The sequence below is a fragment of the Mixophyes fleayi genome, chromosome 1 (genome assembly GCF_038048845.1).
Source record: "Mixophyes fleayi isolate aMixFle1 chromosome 1, aMixFle1.hap1, whole genome shotgun sequence".
In the NCBI taxonomy this organism is placed as follows: Eukaryota; Metazoa; Chordata; class Amphibia; order Anura; family Limnodynastidae; genus Mixophyes; species Mixophyes fleayi.
Genome location: NC_134402.1, coordinates 161,919,986 through 161,938,326, shown reverse-complemented (window position 1 = coordinate 161,938,326; position 18,341 = coordinate 161,919,986). Strand labels below are relative to the sequence as shown.

The 18,341-nt window shown below is 39.9% G+C and overlaps 1 protein-coding gene across 1 annotated transcript in view; it reads right to left on the bottom strand.

Moving 5' to 3' along the window:
* Positions 1 to 14,623, bottom strand: part of SCARB2 (scavenger receptor class B member 2) — a 54,240-nt gene extending 39,617 nt beyond the window's left edge. Inside the window, exons 1-2 of the mRNA XM_075202741.1 lie at positions 13,988 to 14,623; positions 5,600 to 5,757 (exon numbers count right to left, since the gene is read on the bottom strand). Coding sequence (XP_075058842.1) covers positions 5,600 to 5,757; positions 13,988 to 14,104 — 275 coding nt within the window. The 5' untranslated portion in view covers positions 14,105 to 14,623. The remainder of the gene's footprint in view (positions 1 to 5,599; positions 5,758 to 13,987) is intronic.
* Between the last annotated feature and the right edge of the window lie 3,718 nt (positions 14,624 to 18,341).

Below are 18,341 nucleotides of genomic sequence, written 5' to 3'. Positions count from 1 at the left end.
ATTATGAACACACTGAAGCAAACACATCGTGGCCTAGATCACTTCTGTTCTATCTACATTCTCTATTTTCCCAGTACTCATGACATTGTGGACAACAGACATAATAACAATAATTAGTCCTCCATGGTGGAATAATTTAGGGCTCTAAGCTTCATGTTTCCTCCTCCTATTTTCCTAATGGAAATATTCACAGATGAATATACAGTATATTAATATACTTACTGTATGCTGAGCTCTTCAAGAAACTAGGCAGACTGAGATTTTTTTCCAGCTCTGCTCCATAAATACCTTATTTACTGCCAGAGATTTTCTGTTAATACTACTCATCTGTGGTAACCCTCTCACAATACAATAGCTTGAGGCCATGGGCTAGTGGCAAGGTATGTGTATGAGGCAAAGGAGGGGGGGGGGATTGGCAATGATCTGGAGTCCGACTGACAAGAGAGCAGGTGAAGAGATTAGAGAACACTCCTTAAAAGCCAAACTTTTACTAATAGACTGCCCTGCCTTAACGAACATGTTGACTACTAGTAACCCCACACACATCCTTTTATATTATCAGTAGTTGTATGAATTGGAGGATGGAAACGGACAGAGGTGCATCCTGTATGCCTAGGCTGCATATGCCTTGAAACTTTCCTGATGTTGGACAAATCCCAGATCCCATACAGCTAAAAAAATTATTGCTGGGGCTGAACTTATGGGAATAATTAGTATTGCAATCAACAGAATCACATTTTTTTCTGGCTTGCTTATAAGATCCTGCTGGTTATTAGATTTGACTGATCGGTGCAAGTGGATACAGCTTATTTGAAAACTAAAGGGTAGTAGGTGGAAGTGATGAGGTTACAATTGCATGTCATGTCACTACTCTGTGCTTTTTTCACTCTCGGTCTGTGACTTCACATTTGCTTCCATTCTAACCCTCACAACATGATAGTACCCCAGTTACAGGCAGCCCTCACTAACACAAGATCAGCATATTCATCTGCTGAGAGCATTCTGTCGATGTGAGTAGTTACAGCTGTACTATCCTTCATCCACTTCAATATGGGAAACACATGGACATGTAGGTCGACAAGCACCAATATGCTCTGGCAGTCACGGGTATGCTGGCATTGTAGTTCTACAGGTGCCAGTATACCCAAGTTGTCAATGGCTGCTAAGGCTTGGTGGGTCAATAGTGCCACATATTAAAATACTATTTTTAACATTTTTTCTACAATTACACACATGGCCCAGGGGTTTTGGGAAGAGCTCAGAGTTGTTTTATATATAAAAAAAAAACCAATAACTCAAGGTGTCCGTTTCCTCTAGGGAATTCAGCTCCAATCTGCTAATGTTACAGCTGCAGTGGACCTGTGATAGTCAGCATATCGATACTGACTACCACGACAACACCTACCCCGACATGATGACTCCGAAGGGCTCTTTTCCAATGAGGATCGATGACGACTGCTGTGGAAAGCGACTGCAACCAATCACTTCATGACGTCACTTACATCCGCAACGCTGGATTCTTCATTCCTCATGATTGGATGCAGTCGGTTCCCACAGCAGTCGTCATCGATTCTCATCGGAAAGCAGCCCTTCGGAGTCATCATGTTGGGGTAAGTTTTGTCAGATTAGTCAGTGTCCTTATAATGTACCCCACGCCAGAGGACAACCAACATGGCATCCCCCCACATCAGAACATGCTATGAGCACTGGTGCTTGTTTCACTTTCACAACATTTTATTTTTCAATGTATTTATTATCTATTTAATATATAACGCCACTGATTATCATCAAGTTGATAGTCTTGGAGTTGCACATATTTCAATAAATGTGCAACTCAAACTAACCATGTTACTTGTACATTCAGGACGCAAATTTCACTCAACTATAAAGGAGTCTCAATGTTTGTAGCTGCTACATTAAAAACAATCATAATTAAAGGTTTAACAAAAAAAAAAAAATAGTTCCTTCTCATCTGAGGAATAAACAGTTATGACAAAAAAAAGATTACCTCAAAAGTACATTAGCCTTCTTAGAGTCAGGGTCTGAGGAAAAACCTGCCACAAGGAGAAGCTATACCCCACAACCCCCTTTTCAGTCACTAAACACTTTGAGGGAAAGAACTCTAGATGCTTTCCCTCTGTTGAGGCAAAAAAAATGTCTCACACTACCTGCAACGGCATGGATGCTTGTTCAAGCACTGTGTCCTCATTACCTACAAATGCCCAAAGCATGTATGATTGAGGTTGCCATAATCGCCACAAAAATTCTCCCCATAGTAGGCAAAACCAAGATGCCCATATCAGGCTAACAACATCGAATTTTTTTAAACAATGCAATGACTGCTTGCATCTGGCGATCAGCACCTGGTCAGAAGCCAAATTAAAAATAGTTTCTAATTATGCAGTTCTTTTCAAGCAGATTGAATTATATTGTTGGGATTGTCAGACTTTCATAAACAGATTAAGGAGAAGCTAAATAAAATTATATGAGTTTCTGGCATGCAACTCTGAAACAATAAAAATTTTAGGATACCATATATTGGTTTGGTTAACAAAATGTGACTGCCTGATCAGCAGTAATAAAATAAAAACTAAGGGCCTGATTCATTAAGGATCTTAACTTGAGAAATTTCTTATTTCAGTCTCCTGGACAAAACCATGTTACAATGCAAGGGGTGCAAATTAGTTTTCTATTTTGCACATAAGTTAAATACTGGCTGTTTTTCCATGTAGCACACAAATACTTGATAGCTTATTTGTACACTGAAATATAAAGTTGATATTTGTGTGCTACATGAAAAAACAGTCAGTATTTAACTTTAGTGCAAAACAGAATGCTAATTTGCACCCCTTGCATTGTAACATGGTTTTGTCCAAGAGACTGAAATGAGAAGTTTCTCAAGTTAAGATCCTTAATGAATCAGGCCCTAAGACACCTGCCATCTGGTTTATCTATTTTATTACTGTTAATTTAGCTGTCACATTTTGTTATATAGAGAGCGCTACTCGAGTCACGTTATACGAAAGTTTAAAAAAACTATCCTGTTATTAGGTTTCCTGTGGGAGAGGTATATATGTTGGATGGATATCGAGACAAAGTACATGTTTATGAATCAACACAAGTGGGGTTTTGTGTACGTGCTTGCACATAAGGGGAAGAGTGGTGATGACTGACATGTGCAATTCAAGATAGAAGAACTTTCTGCATTATTGTTGATTAGTTATTATGTTATACCACGCTCATGTACACACAGAGTTGCACTATTTTGTGTTTATTTTTCTTTCATATATGTACGTCTGCTTTCAACATGGAAGACTTGTGAACGACATCTGTCCCACGCATCATTGAATATAAGTATTTTTATGTTTATTCTTATCTTAATTTGAGAGATAAACAGCGCTGGTTAGGTCTCTATACTATTGTGAGATTATCTGAATAAATCAGCTAGTGTGTAGTTGACTAAGGTACCTCCTAGAGGCAGATGACAGTGAGACACTGAATAGAAACCTATTTTTTCTGTTCTGAATAACTAAGATACATAAATTAATTAAATCTTTAAAAAGACAAATTTTGTAAATCACCATCCAGCAAAAGATGAATCTAAAAGGGAGAGCGCCAATGGTTATAAATAGGATAAATACTGCATTTGGATTTCATTTATTCCGAACATACTACACCATCAGAACTCTCCCGTTGAGTTTTGTATATGCACTCAGTGGCCAATTAATTGGGTATACCTTTCTAGTACTGGGTAGGTGTTAGCCCCCAGAATTCTTTGTGGTATGGATTCTACAAGGTGCTAGACATGGAAGTTGCTGCAGATTTGTCGGCTGCACTTTCATCAATCTCCATTTCCACCACATCAAAAAGGACTCTGTTAGATTGAGATCTGGTGAATGTGGAGGCCATTGGAGTACCCTGAACTCACTGTCCTCTTCATGGGACCAGCTGGACATGACATGTGTTTTGTGACCTGGCGTGTTATCCTGCTGGAAGCAGCCATTACAGGATGGGCAGACTGTGGCCATAAAGGGATGAAAATGATCAGTAACAATACTCTGGTAGGCTGTGGCCTTTAGACAATGCTTATTTGGCATTAAGGAGCCGAATAAAACTTTCCCCCCCCCAACACCACCCTGCACCGTTGAGACAAGGCAGGATGGATCCATGGGGTTCATGTTGTTTGCGCCAAATTCTGAACTGAACATCTACATTTTGCTGCAGAAATCAAGATTTGTCTTTATGGGGAGTGTAGTGCCCTATGTCAACCTAGAGTACACCATGTTTTTATGTATTATGGGGAGTGTAGTGCCCTATGTCTACCTACAGTACACCATGTTTTTATGTATTATATGGAGTGTAGTGCTCTATGTCTACCTAGAGTACACCATGTTTTTATGTACTATGGGAGTGTAGTGCCCAATGTCTACCTACAGTACAGCATGTTTTTATGTATTATGGGGAGTGTAGTGCCCTATGTCTACCCAGAGTACACCAGGTTTTTTGTATTATTGGGAGTGTAGTGCCCTATGTCTACCTACATTGCACAATGGTTTTATGCATTATGGAGAGTGTAGTGCCCTATGTCTACCTACAGTACACCATGTTTTTTGTATTATGGGGAGTGTAGTGCCCTATGTCTATCTACATTACATCAGGTTTTTTGTATTATGGGGAGTGTAGTGCCCTATGTCTACCTACAGTACACCATGTTTTTATGTATTATGGGGAGTGTAGTGCCCTATGTCTATCTACATTACACCATGTTTTTTGTATTATGGGGAGTGTAGTGCCCTATGTCTATCTACATTACACCAGGTTTTTTGTATTATGGGGAGTGTAGTGCCCTATGTCTACCTACAGTACACCATGTTTTTATGTATTATAGGGAGTGTAGTACCCTATGTCTACCTAGAGTACACCATGTTTTTATGTACTATGGGAGTGTAGTGCCCTATGTCTACCTACAGTACAGCATGTTTTTATGTATTATGGGGAGTGTAGTGCCCTATGTCTACCTAGAGTACACCATGTTTTTATGTATTATAGGGAGTGTAGTACCCTATGTCTACCTAGAGTACACCATGTTTTTATGTACTATGGGAGTGTAGTGCATCATGTCTACCTACATTGCACCATGGTTGTATATATATTAAAGGGAGTGCAGTGCCCTAGGTCTACCTACTGTACACCATGCTTTTATGTACTAAACCTCATACCGTCTCTGGAACATATAAATATTGGGAACCATATGAGGATATTGTGACTGTTTGAATTTACCACAAAGTGGCATTTATCAGACCAAAATTGGGATTTCTAGCCCTTTAAAGGTTAATAAATATAAAACAGAGTTTGATTACTAATATAAGCTCATATAAATTAGAAGAAGCAATGCAAGAACTCCAAACATATGGTTAAATACAAATCTTCAAACACATTTTTACATGTAAAGTGTTTACATTTGTTATCCATACTATAAAGAGAACAAATATAAAATGTTACATTAGCAAAGCAAATATATCTTCTGGGTTTTCCGATGTGCATATGAAGCAATACTACACAATATTCTACAGCAGTATCTTGACTTCAGCACACTTACCGGTAAGTATAAGGCCCAATTTCATCTACAACAGGTTTCTCTCCAGCAAGGACCTCCATTGGATTGGTAACATTAAAAAAGTAGAATTGCATGTAAATTGGAGGAGAAGGGTTGATCCAGTCTTTAAACACCTCAGTCCCATTTTTTAGTACTATAGTCTGAAAGAAAAGGTTGAGATATTTATAAAATATAGATAATGTCTTAAAATATTAATAAAATGTTATATATTATATAAATATTTTATAAAAAAAAAATATATATATATATATATATATATATATATATATATATATATATATATATAATTGTAATATGTGAATCAGTGATATTTTTACTTTTTCCAAGGTGCACATTTCCAGACTAAGAGCAAACCTGCAAATGAAGATGCTGAATGAATTTACATGGGTGTTTTTTAAGGCTGGGTACACACTACCGGGTTTTCAGCCAATTATTAAGCCGATGACCCAATAAACGACTGTCTGATATTACATTAGTGTATACACTGCAACGATGAACGATTATCATTCCATAGCACATCATATTGTCTTATTTGATTTTTAAACTGAATTAAAATCGGATTCAGGAAAGGATCAACCTCCATCCAATCCAATCCAGTGTGTATGCACTCAAGAGCAGGATCCTCATAGCGTTTAGAGTCACAATCTTTTCAGCTGATGGTTATGACAGATGAAGAGCACAGATCTGAAGGTAAATCTTGCAAAACGTGTATAGCGTATACACATAAATCGGCAACTGATCAGGACTTTTTTTTTCTTTTCAGTCATTGGTAAAATCGATCAGCCTAAGACTGGGAGTGGGAGTGCACCATTAAATGTGTGTTGCAGTCATTTAAGTAAACTTACACGAATAAAAAAGCATTTCAACTCCATGTTAGAAAACAACCCATGTTACAGCATATGACACTTATTTTTCACTTTATATTAAGATAATTAGTTTTCTTTGCTGGATAAAGGATAAACAAAGCTGTCAACATTACTAATCACCTTAATCTATAAGATCCCAAAAGTTAATCATTTTCCAAAGGGTAGCAACACTGTTGATGTAAAAGCTCAGAATATCGGGTGGATAGGGGACAAGGGACTCCCTGACAGCTACATGATGAGTTTCTTTAGAAGGTGTACAAGGTTTGATAGACCACTCATACAGGCTCTAATGGGCACCCGAGTCACAAGAACAAACCAGCCGCTGCTTAAGCAGGCTTTGGTGATTTGGAATATTGTAAAGGGGGCAGGCACTGGAACCCGCGTGGTTGGATACTAATACTCCACTATGGGCTGATAATATGCTCAATGAGCTTTTCAAATTACGGCAGCTCCCTAAATGATGTGCTTCGGGAACCATTTCTCTTGGACAATTATATTCCATTAATCCCCTAAATCAATTGCACAGTTGCAATTGGACTTCCACCCTACCCAATAGCTATTCTATATATACCAACATATTTGCCACGCTTTGATGGCACAATTTGGCAGTATTCATGTCACCTTTACCCCAAGCTATCTCTGCTCGTTCCTTAGGCAGGTGGGTTCCACTAAAACCATCTCAATACTCTATGCTAACGTACTTTCCCTTCTTACTCTTGACGATTTTGGTAGGCTGCGACAGGGATGGGAACAAGACTTGGGACCCTTGAGTGATGAGGACTGGAACTGTTTGGGTGTTTCTCATTCTTTCAGTTAGGTCTCAGGATTGCCCCCCCCATCCTTCTTTCTCATCTCTTGCCCTGTATGTACTTCTAACACCACTAGCTGGCCGCAAGCACCCACTCATCTCATTGTCTCTACTTTGATTTATTACTTCCCCTACACCAAAGGGGGCGAATGTCCTGGACACACCCCAGTACTCTTATTTTATATTGTCATTCAGTTACCATGTTGTGTGTTATGCTGTATGAGGCGATCTATGGATTATGAGGAGGCAGATTAAGGGTTAATGGTCTTAAAAATAAGTATGCAGTAGTTGTGGAACCTAGTATTCTGGGGATCCGAGCACTGTTCGGGTACTTCCGGCCGCCAAATCAATCCAAAACGAGGCTATGACATCCAAGTCTCGCGTCGGATCTCGCGAGACTCGGATGTCATAAATTCCCCGCTCGCGGCCGCCATCTTCATTCTGCCTGTGATCACTGAAGAGGGAGGTTGTTTGGGAGCACGTCTTGCTTATTTATTTTCAGTGGTTGTTTGGGAGATCCTCTGCTCTGTCCTGCTGATCAGTTTAGTGGTGCTTTGTCCAGTGCTCTGTCCTGCTGAGTCCAGTGGTGCTTTGTCCAGTGCTCTGTCCTGCTGAGTCCAGTGATGCTGTGTCCTGTGCCATTGTTATTTAAAAATTATTAAAAAGTTATAAAAAAAAAGTCTATAAAAATTTCTACTGCAATATATGAATAGGTTCACTGTTCCTGCAGTCAAGAAATATTAGTACTGCAATATATATAAAAATACGTTCACTGTTGCTGCTGTACCAAAAAATAGGTACTACAATTTCAAACTACGTTCACTGTTGCTGCTGTACCAAAAAATAGGTACTGCTATTTCAAACTACGTTCACTGTTGCTGCTGTACCAAAAAATAGGTACTGCAATTTCAAACTACGTTCACTGTTGCTGCTGTACCAAAAAATAGGTACTGCTGTATAACTCCAGTCCAGTGGTACTCTCCTGTGCCGCAGATAATTTGTAAAGGCTTTGCCGAGTGTGTGTGGTTTAGGGGTACGCTCTCTTGTGCTGCATATAATGGAGTACCAAAATTTGGAGGATAAAGTAGGGAAAGATCAAGAACCACTTCCTCCTAATGCTGAAGCTGGTGCCACTAGTCATGACATAGACGATGAAATGCCATCAACGTCGTCTGCCAAGGGCGATGCCCAATCTCCTAGTAGAGGGCATGTAAAATCCAAAAAGCCAAAGTTCACTAAAATTAGCAAAAAAAGAAAATTAAAATCATCTGAGGAGAAACGTAAACTTGCCAATATGCCATTTACGACACGTTGTGGCAAGGAACGGCTTAGGCCCTGGCCCGTGTTCATGACTAGTGGTTCAGCTTCACCCAAGGATCTAAGCCCTCCTCCTCCCCCCCCTCTAAAAAATTTAAGAGACTTAAGCTGTCATCAACAACACAGCAAACAACTCTGCCTTCTAAAGAGATGGCATCACAAATCCCCAAGGCGAGACCAAGGGTGTTGGTGGTTGCGAAGCCTGACCTTCCCATCACTGTACGGGAAGGGGTGGCTCCTTCCACCATTTGCAGCACGCCCTCTGCATATGCTGGAAGGATCACCCACAGTCCAGTTACAGATTTGGCTAATGAAGGTGTCAATGTTGTACACCGGGAGGAGGATATTGATGTAGCTGGCGCTGAGGAGGAACTTGACGCGGAGGATGCTGATGTGGTTATCCTAAATGAGGCACCAGGGAGGGAAACAGTTGTTGTCCATGGGATGAAAAAGCCCATCATCATGCCTGGTCAGAAGACCAAAAAATCCACCTCTTCGGTCTGGAGTTATTTTTATCCCAATCCGGACAGCAAATGTATGGCCATATGTACCTTATGTAAAGCTCAAATAAGCAGGGGTAAGGATCTTGGGCACCTAGGGACATCCTCCCTTATACGTCACCTGAAGAACCTTCATAATTCAGTGGTTAGTTCAGGACCTGTGGCTAGGACCGTCAGCAGTCCAGGGACACCTAAATCCCTTGGTCCTGTTGTATACACACCAGCAACACCCTCCTCGTCAACTTTCTCCACGATCTCCATCAGAGATAGTCCTGCAGGCCATGTCACCGGCATGACTGAGTCCTCTTCAATCCGGGATTCTTCCGGAGGATCCTGCAGCGGTACGCCTACTACTGCCGCTGCTGCTGCTGGTAGTCAACATCTTCCCAGAGGGGAAGTCGTAAGAACGCTACGTCTTTCACCAAACAGTTGACCGTCCAACAGTCGTTTGCCATGAGCACGAAGTACGACAGTAGTCACCCTATTGCAAAGCGGATAACTGCGGCTGTATCAGCTATGTTGGTGCTAGACGTGCGTCCAGTGTCCGCCATCAGTGGAGTGGGATTTAGACGGTTGATGGAGGTATTGTGTCCCCAGTACCAAATCCCGTTGAGATTCCACTTCGCTAGGCAGTCCAGAAATATTAGTACCAGAGATTAAACTACGTTCACTGTTCCTGCAGTCCAGAAATATTAGTACCAGAGATTAAACTACGTTCACTGTTCCTGATTGGTTTGTTAAAGTGCGAATGTCCTATTTCAACAACATCAGGGTGGGTGGGAGGGCCCAAGGACAATTCCATCTTGCACCTCTAGCAAACTCTTGCAAACTGCCATCCTGTCTGCAACTGCAGTGCCACTCCTAGATGGGCCACGTGTTTGTGCCGCCCACTTGTGTCGCTTAGCTTAGACATCCAGCTACCTCGGTGCAACCTTTTGGACTAAAAACTATATTGTGAGGTGTGAGGTGTTCAGAATAGACTGGAAATTATTGGAAATTAATGTTATTGAGGTTAATAATAGTGTAGGAGTGAAAAAAAACCAAAAATATGGATTTTAGCACTTTTTTAAAAAAAAAAATCAGAAACCAAAACCTTTCGTGGGGTGTTTTGGCAAAACAAATCAGAACCCAAAACCTCAAGCTAATCAGAACCCAAAACACCAAAAGTGGCCAGTGCACACCCCTAATTAAGTATAAACATTACTGTGAATTCAAGTAAATTACTCAGCTCATTAATACATAGCCTATGATGTATGTTGCTATACTGGCTGTACTTGCTCTTTAAGACTCTTGCTAAGTATTTTTATATGCACAAGTGATGAAAGTTCCATCTCACTTAAGTAGGTATTTACTCAGTGGGGTCACTGGGGCTGCAATGCAGCCCTTCAGGGTGGAGTGCTTATTAGAGTAAATATTTAACTCTTTTAACATCATTCATCTAACTGTGGCCCATTTGCCTTAAAGGAGAAGCCTTTATGCACTCTGCAGGTGATCTTCACTGCTAGGTAAATATTGATGAGGACAGTTAACATTTGCAATAATATAGATAGCATAATAATGGGCAATCACATACTTGGAAAGATTTACTCAAATCTAGTAGGAGACAAATTAAACAATCTCTATGAGAAGCCTTGCAGACATAATTCATGGGCCGGTCAAAATTGGTAATCAAACAGAGAGAGAGGGAGAATAACATACACCAGGGTTTCCCAAACCCAGTCCTCAGGGCTCCCTAACAGTGCAGGTCTTCCGGATCACATGTGACATAATTAGAACCACCTGTGGATCTGTTACAATGTGTCAGTCAGTAATGAATACACCTGTGCTCCAGCAAGGAGATATGGAAAACCTGCACTGTTAGGGAGCCCTGAGGACTGGGTTTGGGAAACCCTGACATACACTGTAAACCCTACCTGTAAGTGGGTACAAAAATATGGAGTAAAATGGCAGAAAAGGCACAAATATGTGGACATGTGTTTGTCATTTTGCATCATCACAGCATTATGCTGTCAAGATAATAACATTGTTTTGTGCAGACATACCAATATGTATGCACCTAAGATTGACATAGGGAAAATACAACAAACCTAATTGTGTGTAATATGCAACACTCTATCATGTTCTTTCAGCCTACGGAAGTTACTATAAACATATACAGCAAATATTTGCATGGATGCAATGTTTGTAATAAAAAGCAGAATTATAGTACTATTTGAATGTATACAGACATGTTTTGTATAGCACAGTGTTTTAACAGTGTGTGACACTAGAGCCCAAAATGCTTTACTTCCATATTCAATTGATTCGATTTTTCTGGAATACTGTAACTAGGGGACAATTATAGGGATATTATTATTATTATTAAAAATCCAGAAAATCTAATTTACTAAACTTTGCATTAAACCATAGCAACCAATCAGACTCGTGCTTTAATTTTCTAACCTAAACTAGACCTGCGTTAGTCAGGCAAAAAATAATCACTTATTGATTGCAGCTCTAATTTTGTACCTAAATTCAATGTTAGTGAATGAATCCTAGGAATATAAAACATGTATGTATCATAGTTAGGTTGCAGTGCACAAACTCATCACACCTGACAATGCACATTTGTGAATTCAGTGGTAATAGACTACCTAGCAGCGTTCTTGAACAGGTTCTCGATAAATACACCAGTAGGTGCATGTATGGCACCAAGCTAAAAAACTGAGTGTTTCATTTCAGCATTAAAGGGCTCTGGTGGTAATGTCATGGGTGTACTTAAATGGCATGATTTGGGTACATTCCCTTAGAAGGCAATGTCAATCGCTTCTACCCCATGCCGCATTTCTTCCAGGATAACAATGACTCAGAGCATGTGTGGTTTGGCCGGGGCATATTCAATGAAGCACAAAGTGCCTCTGGAACGGACCCAAAGGCACTTCATGTTACTGCAATATTGCGGATTTCCCTTCTCCCCTCCCCTATGGGGTTGCGAAGGAAAATCTGCAATGTTGTGGTACAGTATTGACACTTTTTATGCGCAGCTACACGTAGCAGCGATGTGCCAGCTTAATTGAATATGCCCCTATATGTCAGTGTCGATGTCACCCGATCTAAAACTAAATTAACATTTATGGGAATGATGTCTGAGACAATGTTTTCCACCAAAATCAACCAGCTATGCACAGTTCCACACACAGGTATACTCAGTGCACACTGGCCGCACGTGGTGGCCCAGAGTCCAATCAATGTATCTTTATATTGTATGTTTGAGAGAGTTTGTGTGTGCGTATCAGGGTTTAAATTAGAGGTTGGATAAGAACTATAATGTTACGGTTAATATTAGTACAATTTTATGCTTGGGTTTTAGGATCATCAAGGTTAAATAATTCACCTTAAAGAGAAGATACCCCTAGTACACCAAGAAGCAGAAAATAGAAGATCTTTCAGAACCTTACTTTTCCAGGCTCCATTTCTAGGAAGTGCAATGGTGGGACCCCTTCCTGGTGCACCCAGAGAAAATACCTCTGTTGCCCCTTTATTAAAATAGCTCCGTCAACATTTGGTACATTTTATGATATACTATTTATTGTGAGTCATTTATGAAACCTGCTGCATAGATGACTGTGCAAACAAAGATGCTACAACCCACAGATTGTTTAATTTTTTCTAAACTACACTAGAAAAAGCAATTTGAATCTGAAGATTTTGTATGTTAATATAAAAGTGGCTATTTGGCTTTGGGGATGTTGTTCTGTTGTATTTATGACATCAATTATTATAAATGATTTAGTTTTTTCCATTTTGGTTCACTAATCAAGCTTGACAGACGGATTGGCATTATCATATACTTTTTTTTACAGAACCCAGGACGATCATATTACACTTTAAATGTGGATTTTTCAAGTGGTCATAAAATCAAAAATATAGACATTTCCAGTGGCAAATCTTTAAAACTGCATCAGGTTTGCCAAGTCTTGGAAGATATTCTTTATGGAGAGCTTTATAAGAATTTGCGGAGATCCAACCTTTTTTTTAACCAACACATTTAATTATTAGGGGCCTGATTCATTAAGGATCTTAAATGAAGGGGCAGGGCCGCCATCAGGGGGGTACGGGGGGTACTGTTGTACCGGGCCCGGGCTCACCAGGGGCCCCGGTACAACAGCTTAGCGCAGACTTACCTGGGGCCCGCCGCTGGTCTCCGCTATTCTGTCTTCAGCCTGGCTGTCACCGTGACAGCCAGGCACCAGGATCCGATCGCAGGGGTGGAGGATTCATTCCCCCTGCGATCATGTGCTCTACCTGTGACAGATCACCCACAGGGAGAACATACAAACTCCAAAACAGATAAGGCCCTGGTCAGGAATTGTACTTATGATCTCAGTGCTGTGATGCATAAGTGCTAACCACTGAGCTACTGTGCTGTATAGGGAATTGTACAGTGTATAGGGAAAAATTTAAATATTGTCCTATACCTTGCCTCAGACTCAAAATTATTGATGTAGTGAATGTAATGTGTCATCTCCGACTGTCAGAAGCTACATTATTTTTCTACTGATCTCTATTTTTCTTACTGGCAGACAACTATTATTACTGACTTTCAGTCAATCAACTGGCAAGTCACCTGGGACTCTCTGGAAAACATTTACAAATGATAACTATAAAGTATCATGCTTAGTAAGACATGATATGGAAAACTCTCTGTACAAATAAACAGAGACTAAGGATACAAGTGGAGCCACACACACTTGCTTATAACTCATAACAATTAATCCAATTCACTGTGCTGATTGGTGGCACTGAAGACCATGCATCAATATTTTTGTCTAGCAGTCCAATATTAAAAAAGCAGTCTACGAATACAACGACCATCACACAGTACAGTAAATGCTCTCACCTTCTTGACCTCCTTTTCGACTGTGTCCATGAAGGTGTGGGCCACCAGCAGCGCAATGCTGGCAATGAGCAGCAGCAAAGACAGGGCTCCACATGAATACGTTGCCCACCGTGCCATATCGCTGGCAGACACTGACGTGCCAGGCAGAGGCCACAGCTGCCTGTCAGTCACAGAGGAAATTAAGTGACAGTGTGATCACTGTGTTCAAAACAAAGATCCGCACCCTATAGAGGAGAAAGCGATGACTGAAAGATTGCAATGAGAAACTGCCTTGTTTATTAGAGCAGCTTCCAAGGATGTGATGTGTATTAGTTAGCAAAATGAATATATTATTTTGTAATTCGTGTCTTCCTTCGTCTAACAAAAGGATATTCTTCTGTGCGATGATCTGGCTATACGCAATGCTTGTCTGTAGCTTTGTCAGTCTAATAAATACAGGCTATTCTCTGTCTGTACTTGCAGCCTTCTCTCCCTGTTTACAGGCTGAAGGTTAGACTCTCTTGGCGACGCCTTGCATTACAAGCTCCCAGCCCCCCAACCAATTGCACTGTTAGTCAGTGTTTCGTTTTGTTTGCTCAGTAGTTTCGTTTCCAGCCTTAATAATACAGGGTCGTTTTTTGGGTGGATGTACTAAAAGGATTATCACAGATGGGAGTGATTGCCTGCAGTTCACCTCCAAAGCACTGGATGGTATTAGTTTTTTATCTTCATTTCAGTTTTACAAACTACAACAAACATAAAGCTTTTAAATATTGATAAGAATGACATAAAAACTCTGTGGGACTCCCAAGTGATTTATAATATCAATATAATTTACAATATGAAGTGTGTGTGTGTGTGTGTATGTGTATATATATATATATATATATATATATATATTTATTTATATATAGGTTAGTCTGTTGTGTATGGGCCAGGCATATTATAATAAAGGAGTATATCGAACCTGTATATATAGCATTCCTTAGGGTGTAATATTATACTGTAGTAATATATTTTTTAAGGTAAATTGTATAACAAATAATTACATCGGATGATAGCACTTTAACCATATATATATGTACACCTGGGACTGTTAACTATATGTCTCCAGTGGGATAAAGGGACTATCCTTTTTTATTTATGTGGGATCATCATGTTTTAAGCGTGAATATGTACACAGTGGAGTGTTTTCTATGTGTTTCCAGTGGAAAGATCTGTTTTTTTATGGGCTGAAGACATTAAAAGCATAGATGTGTACACTGTTGTTGAAGGACACAAGCAATCATAATTAAAAAATACTGTTAATAAAACATAATATTTTAATTCCTTTGCATTAGAGGCATGTGACTTTTTTCTTATAGTCTGTAAAATCTAAAAAATGTTAAAATATTTTTGTATCCTACATTTTTGGGCTGTCTCCTGCATACAAATAATATCTACCAAGCCCTGTGTGGGACATTCTCTGTCCCTCTTCATTCTTATCTTTATTTAACTTGACCATCTCAAGTGTTTAGGGCTCTGGCCTGTTTATTATCTCCATGTTCCTCTATTCATGTGCATGGTGGTAATCGTAATATCGAGCAACTAAACCCCGACACTACTTACCCCGGCAGTGGAAGAGCAAAAGTGACATTCCTGACTTCATCCTTATTCCGAAGATGTCATTTCCCGATAAACTGTTTATTGCAACTGTTTACAAAAGTGACGTATAACTATTGCAGTGGTTTAAGATCCTGGCAGCCGCATGGACGTCACTTTTAAGAGCAGGACTATTAATTATGGTCTTAAGGGGGCAACGCAAGCTTGCATTGCCCCCTTAAGAGCATAATTAATAGTCCTGCTCTTAATGGTAAGTATTGTCGGGGTTTAGCTACTCAGTAATACGTTTATTTATAAATTATATTTCTGCAGAACGTGTAATGCATCACCCACCCATGGCTCCAAAAGTAGAAAAGGTATATACACTATATGGACAAAAGTATTTGGATGCTTGACCACTACACCAACTGGGACTGTAATGACTTTGTATTCAAATACATATACTTTAATATGGAGTTGGTCCCCCTTTTGCAGCGATAACAGCTTCCACTCTTCTTAGAAGGCTTTCCACAAGATTTACAATGTTTCTGTGGGAATTTGTGCCCATTCATGACTGCCAGAGAAGTGTGATTCTTCACTCCACAGAACACGTTTCACTGCTGCAGAGTCCAGTGTCGGTGTGCTTTACACAACTCCATCTGAGGCTTGGCACTGGTCTTGGTGATGTGAGGCTTACATGCAGCATCAGCCATAGAAACCCATTCTATTAAGCTCCCGCTGCGCAATTTTTGTGCTTACATTAATGCCAATGGAAGTTCTGAACTCTTCAGCTATGGAATCAGTGAGTCAGCGACTTTTACGCACCATGCGCCTTAGCAGTCATTGACCCCGCTGTGATTTTACATGGTCTTCCGATTCGTGGCTGTGTTGCTGTTGTTCCTAAACGTTTCCACTTTCTAATAATATCACAGTTGACAGTGGAATATCTAGCAGGGATGAAATTTCATGAACCGTCTTATTGCAAAGGTTGCATCCTATCACAATACCATGCTTAAAGTCACTGAGCTCTTCAGAATGATTAATAGGCGTTGCCAAATGCTTTTGTCCATATAGTATATTGTGACGATTATGTAGTATATCTAATGACTGATTGTCATACATGAATTCAAAAAATAACAATGTCAATATTTTAAGTAACCTTGTAATGTAATCTCAACGTGTAGTTTGCTAGATGACATGACTTTGAACTTATGCAAGTGTCATTAATCTTTTGAAACTAGCCAGGCCTGGGATAGATAAGGGTCTTGGAGGAGCTTGAAGCCCCAAAGTTGTAAACCATCTAGCCACTCGAGCAGAGTAGAGGTGAGAGATTCTGTGAGTTGGCCAAACATATATGTTAAGCTGGGTACACTCTACAGAAATTTCGACCAACTTTTTATGCCGAACAATTTTACATGCGACCGAGGCTCCGATCGCTCGGTCCATGGACTGCATACACACTAGCCTTGTTTAGGACGATAAAGGGAAGAGCGGATGTCCCTTTAGCGACTTTTTACAGCCATGTTGTCGTGAGCAATGACTGTAATTTCGTACTCACTGTTGTGGATGGGTCAGAAGTTTATACACACTACACAGCGGAAACGAGATTGGAACGAAAATATTAAACGGTACGACCAACCAAATGAGGCGATAATCGTCCATTTGGGCAGACTTTCGACCATCGTGTCACTGTACACACTGACCCTACTTTTGAACAAGTGGTCGTATGTCGGCTGTTTGAGCCGATTATTGGACGAAAACAGTGTAGTGTGTACCCAGCTTTAGTGATCGATAATTTACTTTGGAAAGCTCTGTGTCATTTTTGCAATCAATCTGACTTAACTGAAAATGTAATTCCTAAGGTGGGGGTGAAGAACCTGTAAGAAGGATTTAAAATCTTCTGCCTTAGACAATGCAATAACGTGTGCATTTTCATGAGTGATTCTATCAAGACTGAAATGTCTTATTTTCCTCAATTGTGTTCCCTCACACACCAAGGGGTAAATGTATCAAGCTGAGAGTTTTCCAGCGGGTTTGAAAAGTGGAGATGTTGCCTATAGCAACCAATCAGATTCTAGCTATCATTTTGTTGAATGTACTAAATAAATGATAGCTAGAATCTGATTGGTTTTTCAAACCCGCCGGAAAACTCTCAGCTTGATACATTTACCCCCAAGTCTTAACTAGTACGTAGTACTCTGGTTTTATTTCCTATTTTATTTTCTGAAACTTATTTGTGCAAAGTTATTGTATGTCTTGTCATTAACTATTTTGTAATTAAGCCTTGGAAACATTTTTCAGATTTAATAAATTTAATTTAGCATGTTCTCTGTGATTCTTTGTGGACTTACGAAGCCCAGGGAGGCTCATGCTACATGTGTATATGATTTAAGTGTGAAACATTAATAAGTGGTTCTGGTGAACTAAAGGATACCATAATAAATCCTTTGTGGTGGTAGAAATGGTGTATTCATTGCTAAATGACTAAGGTGACACCAGTTATAGCCAGTTGTTCAGATTGCTTTACCTGGGACAGGCTGGACATTCATGACATATACATATATAGATATAGTGATAAAGCACGGCATTCGGTGGAGTCTCACACAGCTTGGCTGAACTATTGCACTGTTTACTGGCAGTTGCCAGGATGACAAATGGAGACTACCTTGCTAGGTGGTTGATTTTATACACCTCTGACAACCGTTCTTATTGCTACACCTCAATTCAATAATTAACAGGTGTGGCCAACTTTTGTCCATATAGTGTTTTTTTGTGGCTCTGAACAGTCTATTTA